Source organism: Sinocyclocheilus anshuiensis, unplaced genomic scaffold, assembly GCF_001515605.1.
Source record: "Sinocyclocheilus anshuiensis isolate Anshui unplaced genomic scaffold, SAMN03320099.WGS_v1.1 scaffold62, whole genome shotgun sequence".
Classification (NCBI taxonomy): Eukaryota; Metazoa; Chordata; class Actinopteri; order Cypriniformes; family Cyprinidae; genus Sinocyclocheilus; species Sinocyclocheilus anshuiensis.
This window is the reverse complement of record NW_015544180.1, coordinates 470697-478474: the sequence shown is the minus strand read 5'-3', so window position 1 is coordinate 478474 and position 7778 is coordinate 470697. Positions and strand designations below refer to the sequence as shown.

General features: G+C 41.6%; 1 protein-coding gene and 1 long non-coding RNA gene across 3 annotated transcripts; one reads left to right on the top strand and one right to left on the bottom strand.

Annotated features, from left to right (window-relative positions):
• Window positions 1-2502: 2502 nt before the first annotated feature.
• LOC107696343 (galactose-3-O-sulfotransferase 2) lies at window positions 2503-7019 on the top strand. 2 transcript variants are annotated; one of them, XM_016496640.1, is made up of 3 exons: window positions 2503-2727; window positions 4794-5066; window positions 5881-7019. In XM_016496640.1, the coding sequence occupies exons 1-3, from the start codon at window positions 2621-2623 to the stop codon at window positions 6773-6775; spliced, it is 1275 nt and encodes a 424-aa protein (XP_016352126.1). In that variant the 5' UTR covers window positions 2503-2620; the 3' UTR covers window positions 6776-7019. The 2 variants fall into 2 exon arrangements, with proteins under 2 accessions (XP_016352126.1, XP_016352125.1); XM_016496639.1 differs by having other exon boundaries at window positions 5875-7019.
• LOC107696358 (uncharacterized) lies at window positions 4973-5523 on the bottom strand. The gene is made up of 3 exons (XR_001635084.1): window positions 5409-5523; window positions 5158-5268; window positions 4973-5054 (listed from the first exon to the last, which is right to left on the bottom strand). It is a non-coding gene; the product is annotated as an uncharacterized LOC107696358 (long non-coding RNA).
• Window positions 7020-7778: the final 759 nt, after the last annotated feature.

Genomic DNA, 7778 nt, shown 5'->3' with positions numbered 1-7778 from the left:
CATAATGAAAGCTGCAGCTCGCCGAGGTTTCAGCAGCCTGGATGGCAACCCCCGCTGACACGCCGTAACACCAACGCCAGCTGTTTTTCAAAACACTCGCGGAGATTTGTCTTGTAGAAGGCTCGGCTCCGAAGCGAAAAGCTGATGTGCGTTTGCACGCGCTCTCCTTTTATACCAGCGCTGCGGGGCGGGGTGCGCGTGGCGAAACACGCACGCCAACTGTCACTGGCTTGTTTAGTTAACACTCGAAGGTGATTGGTCTCTCGGGCAAGATCCCAATTCGTCAGCCACGACTGACGTAACGTCGAACGTGGCTGACTGAAAGGGAACTTATATATATCAGTGATGATTTAAATAATTTTGTGCATTGCAGTCATGAAAATTTGAGAGTAAAATGATCTTAAATTTTATTAAAAAATAAATAAAAAATCAACAAAATAAAAATTAATTCATTTAAAAAAAAAATGTAATGGTCAAAAAATGAGCTTCATTTTCTTTATCCAAAATATACTGGTAACACTTTACAATAAGGTTTATTAGTTGAACTAAGAATGAACAGTACTTTTACAGCATTTATTAATCTTAGTTAGTGTTAATTCCAACATTTACTAATGCATTATTAAAATCAAAAGTTGTATTTGTTACCATTAGTTAATGTACTGTGAATTAACATGAACGACTGTATTTTCATGAACTAACATGAACAAAGATGAATAAATACTGTAATAAATGTATTGTTCATGTTAGTTCATACATTAACTAACATTAAAACTAATGGAACCTTATTGTAAAGTGTTACCACCAGTATACTTTCTATTAATAGGCCTATACTTCAGGGAGAAAAACTACCTATGTTCTTCACAGGCAATAAAATGACCCAAATAAAACCAAAACAACTAGACTGTGTCATCAAAGTCAACTGAAGGAAGTCAACTGAAGAGTTTCGCCGGAATTCCTAATTAAGCGTCGGAGTAAGAAATAGTTTAAGAGAAGAATCTTCATTTGCATACGTGCACTTGACATGCATACCTGCCATTTCTCGTAAAAAAAAAACATGCAATTATCTTATTTAATAACAGAGTAGCATTTACGGCATGAGACTCGTCGCTCCTGCTTTACATTGACAAATAAACACAGGAACATGTGCACAATTACTCATGAAAGAGAGGAGTGTGATGCTGAGATAACTCCCCTCCACTAGAGGACGCCACTGATCAATATTCATCATTCCTTATATGATGTAATAAAAGCGTGTCATTTGCATACAAGTAACAATAACACAGTGAACAAACTAATAAACCAGTTAAACTGGAAAAATTCACTGAGAACCATCTTAAACTCTTCTGTAGTGTAGGATTGTGGGAAATATCAGCATACACAGATGCACACTTTGAAAAACCACTGAATGTATGATTCTGTTCTCGTTTGAAGTGATATTTGAAACACTTTAATTCAGCTATCCTGAGCTGTGAGTCTCTGTAAAGAGCCAGGCACTAAAACATCTACAATATAAAGACAAATATTTGGAAGACATGTGTCATCAGAATTCACGCAGGGTTTCTGCAGGCTTTAAGAAGGTATATTTAAGACCTATTTAAAGGAACGTGATTTGTCATTATGTTCTTTTTTTCAGTGCAAATGTCTAAAGATTCTTAAATCAAGATACATTTGCTTGAGAAACAAAATGACGTGTGAAATTGATCACATGAAGTGAGTTTATGATTAAAACAAGAACAAATATCTACTAATGGAATCTGCAAAAACAACTTAATTCAAAGGGAAAACTAGTTGTCATATTTGTTCTTGTTTTAAGCATAACATTGGTTCAGTTTCTCAGAAAACAAGACTTCATGTCTACATTTTGCATCTGTATCTTGAATTAAGGATGTTACTTTATGGCCTGCTTTCACAGACAGGGCTTAGACTAAGCCAGGATTAGGCCATAGTTCAATTAGGACATTTAAGTAATTTTTCATAAACGTGCCTTGGAAAACACATTACTGGTGTGCATCTTGAGACAAAACAGAGGCACTGATATATTTTAAGATCAGTCAGTGCAAGTTTCTTTCAGTTGAAACAGCTTCAGACTTGCATTTTAGTCTAGGACTAGGCTTAAGCCTTGTCTGTGAAACCGGGGGTGTGAGTTTAAGACGTTCTGCTCTGATTTGAGAGCTTTAGAATATCTTAATTTCTGTAAGGCGAATAAGACTTTTTTTTTTTACTTTTTAAGACCTGCAGAAAACCCAAACGTGGATTTCTGAAAGGAAACAGATGCTTTTTGCCCTCATAAAGGTGTAGTTACAGCATCTACCAGCGGGGGCTCAACTAGATCACGTTAACTAACCCATGGCAACCTGTTTGAAATGGCACTTGAAACAAAACATAACACAGACTGCTGTGACAGTACTTATAATGAATCTAAAGTGCTGTGTGGAGGACTGACAGAAGCTGTGAGAAGCATCAGTGTGTGTGTGTGTGTGTGTGTGTGTGTGTGTTTGTTTCTCTGATCCGGCCTACAGGATTAAACGGGTGAGAGGAGGCCATCCTGCCCTCACAATCCTCACATCACAGACAGACCGCTGACAGTTCAGCAGCTCCACAGAGGCTTGTGTTTGTGGAGATGGGTCTGCGCTGGCTGTGGAGGCACCGGGTGAGCGCTTTACTGCTGGTGTTAGCGCTCTTACTGCTCCTCACGCTCCTGGCCACACACTCACTACAGACCAACAGGTGAGAGACTTTAGCTAGTAGAATACTAAACTAGACATGTTTACTTTTGCATTTGGCAGGTGCTTTTATCCAAAGCAACTTCAAGGATTCGAACCCATGATCCTGGCATCAATAGAGCGTCAGGTTGATGGTTAATTAAAACTAAAACAATAATTTTGTTACTTGAAATAAGATAAACTTTAACTGAAATGAAATAAAATAGAGAAAAACTTAACTTATTTTAATTTAGTTTAACTTATACTATAATACTACTTAATACAACAAAAATTACTAGAAACCTTATAGACATATTTAAAAAATAAAACCAAAAAGTAATACAAATAACAACCAAAAACTAGAATTAACAAGAAAACAAGGGAAAATATAAAAATGCATTCAAAATATTAATAAAAACCATAATAGTTTCTTAATACTATACACATTTGGCAGATGCATTTATCCAAAGTGACTTTCAATGCATTATAGTTAACTAAAACTTGAATCATAAAATCATTAACTGAAATAAAATAAAATAAAATATATATATACCCAAAAACAAAACGTATTTTTTACAGCTAGTTGCAAAGGCAGCGTTTCTCATTTAGTTCAACTTGAGAAAACTATTATTATTATAGTTTATAATAGTTTTATATATGTAACGGAGGCCAGCGAGTAGGTGCTATGCAGGTAAACACATACAGACTTCAGTTAGTGTATGCATATCTCTGCACGTACAAAAATCTAGACTACAAAATCTGGCGAGAAAGAAACTTGTTGCTTGGCTTAGCTGAGAAACAAGCCATCAAGATGAGAGAATGAGAGTGAAACTTAACTTGAAAGGTCCTAAGAGGATGTATCATATTGTAAGTCCTTGTAATAAAATAATTTATTTTAGTTACATAAAGATATAAATATGTGCATTGCAGAACAGTGTGACAGAGGCCAGCTGGTAGGTGCTGTGCAGGTAAACCTCACTCCCCTGATCTCAAGAGATGCACTAGCGACTGACGCTAGGGGCTGTAGTCTTTAGCGTCCTTGTTAGTGCGTCCGCCTCCCATGCCGGAGACCCAGGTTTGAGACCCACTTGGAACAAGAACGAGCTGTGGCAGTGAGGACCCGGGAGAGAGGGGTTACATTGGTGCCGTGACCCGGATGGGAGTGAGGCTTAGGGGGGTGAGTGTAACGGAGGCCAGTGAGTAGGTGCTGTGCAGGTAAACCTCACTCCTCGAGGGGTTACATTGGTGCCGTGACCCGGATGGGAGTGAGGCTTAGAGGGGTGAGTGTAACGGAGGCCAGTGAGTAGGTGCTGTGCAGGTAAACCTCACTCCTTTGATCTCAAGAGACGCACTAGCGACTGATGCTAGAGGCTGCAGACTTTAGCCTCCTTGTTAGTGCGTCCACCTCCCATGCCCAAGACCCACGCGGAACAAGAACAAGGTGTGGCGGTGAGGACCCGGGAGAGAGGGGTTACATATAATATTAAAAACTATTATAGTTTCTCAATGATAAACACTGAAGGTTAAAACGGACAGCTATCTAAGAACTTTTTAAAAGTAGATCTAGACCAAATTCTATTTAATTAAAATTAGGTTTGAAGGTTGTTTAAATGGTTTTCTCAACACAAGGTGCACATCATGTGGTATGGTTTCCTTTGGTTGATGCAAAAGCTGTTTTCTGAATTGAGGTGTTCACTAGGAAACCACACAGGAAAGTTCACCACAAAACAGGTCATTTGGATTCTCAAATATGCCTTGACAGCAATCTGGCCTGGTTTTGTGTTAAATGCTTATGATGACATTTAATTGTGTGTTACTTGCTCACTGAAGTCAATTTCTGCTGAGAAAACTAACATCCCTTATATCTGTTGTATCCCTTATATCTGTATGCAAGTGCACTTAACACGCTTATGCATGTAATGCACGTTTGTGCGTTCTATTGTTGGTGCTTTCTGAGTCATCATATAAACAGTTTCTGCTAATACTCATGTCAGTGATGCAATTTAATATGGTTCAAAGAAAAGATTAGAAAGAAAGAAATCTGGTCAGCTGACAGAGGAGAAGGCGTCTAACCTGAAGTTTCCTCGACAGAACCTATGAACTGAGACCTACAGCAGACAGAAGGAACCAGAGAAGAGCTGCTGGGAAACACACATCACCACTCACTCCAAACACACACCAACCGCCCAAACACACACCGACAGCCAGAGCCGAGTGGCAGAGAGCACATCCACCCATGGTCTTCCTGAAAACACACCGGACCGGCAGCAGCACCGTGCAGAACATCCTGTTTCGACTCGGGGAACGAGAGGGCGCCACTTTTGCCTTTCCCTCCCGCACGTACCAGTTTAACTACCCAGACAGGTAAAATGAGCACAATGCATAATACACATCACGTTTCCAACAATGTTTCAGTTTAATTACATGTTAGTCAGAGTACTCAGGTCTGCATTACCTGTTCCCATTCATCTCAGAGGCGGTTTGGTGCAGGATCTTCTGGAAATGCATGACCTTCTGCTGCCGTCTTTGGTCGCAGGCAGCTGCAAACTCTTCACTAGATAATATTCTGGGTCAAAGACAACAGGAGGAGAAAAATATGAGTCTATTGGACCATGTTGATCAATCTAGGGCACCAAATGACAATTTAAGAAAAGATAAATCCATAAAAGCCTCCAAAACACAACTGTAATACAATGAAATACTTACAGGGCCCATAACGATGTCCTCTGGGGGGCCCGCGATTGCAAACAAATTAGTTACTCCCATGCTAATCAGTCTTAATGATATTCATAATTTAGCTACCCATGCTAGGTCGCCAAAATACGATCGTAAACAAACGCCAATGGATGGCGCCCCAAAATTTACCTTAAAAAACACTGCCTATAAAATCATATTTCACTACACTGAAAAAAGGTACAAAAGTTGTCAATGGGGCGATACCCTACTAAATGGCACCCTTTAGGGGTAAATGAAAGTACAAAGGTGTAACTTTTTTGAAAGGGTACTGCTACAGTGACAGCTTTTGTACCTTTTCCGAGAGTGTAGGGTGGATGGATCAAGTCATTCAGTCAGTCATTAACAATGTATTCTTGAGCTCCCTCTTCAGACCATTAAACACCTAATGAGCTTTAATCCAAACAAGTTCTTCACTCTCGCTCTCTCTCGGTCTCAGATTCAGAGCGGCGTTTGTGGACGAGCTGCCTGAGGGTTCATCTCAGTTCAACTTGCTTTGCAGTCACATGCGTTTGGACCTGAGGGAGGTGAGGAAGGTTATGCCCCAGAACACGGTCTTCATCACGCTGTTGCGAGACCCGATCAAGACCTTCGAGTCGGTCTTCGGGTACTACACCTCCATCATTCCAGCGTTCTTCAGTGCGCACCGAGCCACCGCCAACAAAGGCAAATCTGCACTCTCCGTGTTCCTGGACTCTCCAGAAACCTTTTGGGACCCGAAGGAACCTGGGAATGGTCTTGCCAAGAACCCAATGAGCTTTGACATGGGGCTCAACAACCAGAAGTGGAACGGCTCCTGGCCGGAGGACTTGGCTCAGCTGGAGGAAGCGTTTCACTTGGTGATGATCGCAGAGCACTTCGACGAGTCCCTGGTTCTCCTGGGAGCTCTTCTCGGACTGGAGCACGCGGATGTGGCTTACCTTCGGCTTAACGCTCGCGCTGGCAACTGTGTGATGGAGCTGGACGAGAACATGCGGGAGAAAGTGCGATCATGGAACATGCTGGACACACTGCTGTACGACTTCTTCGTGCAGGTGTTCTGGGAGAAGGCGGCTCAGTTCGGGTTGGAGAGGTTGAAAGCGGAGGCGGCGCGGCTCAGGGCCTCTACAGAGAAAATACAACAGAAATGCGTGTCCAGGGCTGAGGTTCCGCCGGGAGAGCTGGAGGACTTGCTCCGCCCATGGCAGACGGAGACGGCCACTATCATGGGATACGAGGTGCGAGGGAACCTGTCGCTGCAGGATCAGGGGTTTTGTGTTCGGATGATGCTTCCCGAGCTTCAGTATCACTCGCACTTCAAGCAGTACGGTAGAGATATGAGAGCCACTCCAGCTGACTGAAACCTGAAATGGACCTAGTGGGACTCACAAGAGTCGAAGGCCTGATCTTGGCCAAAGGGACTCTTGACAGAACAAGTCTGGTGGAAGTCTTGTTCCAAGATGGAACAACTGCACCATCTAAAAACAAGCCTGAATAAAACAGGAGAGAAACACTCCTTCCCCGAAAGTTGGTCCACATCAGTGGTTCCCATCCCATGTCCTGTAGAACCCCAAACAGCACACATTTTGTATGTTTCTCTCATCTGACCCACCCATTTCAGGTCTTGGAGTCTGTAATAACAAACTGACGAGTTGAATCAGGGATGTTTGATTAGGACAGTGGTGTTCAATCCTGCTCCTGGAGGGCCAATGTCCTGCAGAGTTTAGCTGCAACCAGTTCTAACACATATGCCTGGAAGTTTCTAGTGAGCCTAAAGACCTTGATTAGCTGGTTCAGATGTGTTTTATTAAAGTTGGAGCTAAACTCTGCAGGTCACTGGGCCTCTAGGAGCAGGATTAGACACCCGTGGATTATGCAGACAAACAAAAGTTGAGGAAACTCCAACACATGAAACTGATGGAGAAAGATATCAACTTGCGTTTGCACAAAGATCTGCACTGTGATAATTATTTGTTATCTGTACGACACTCTTGGTACTTTCAGACATACAGTCTTTGCTGTAAACCAGTGTCCAATTCTGCTCCTGAAGGGTCACTTTCCTGCAGAGGTTATGCTGCCTTCACATGTTACTGGAAATTTCCTACTGCCCAATTTTTAAATTAGAATTGATTTTTTTTTTGCATTTTAGTGCTTTGTTGTTGGGAAGAATAGGAATCATGGAGGACATCAGGTTTGTTCTTGCCTATTTCTTGGGAAAATCTTAAGGCCAAAAAGTTTTGAAGATATTTAATTAAGAACCAACGTATTTTGAATAAAATGTAGCATCCCATTCGTTGACAACCATATAACAGTCGCCACGCTATTCTATACATTTACCGCACTAGATCATAGACTGTAAAAAAA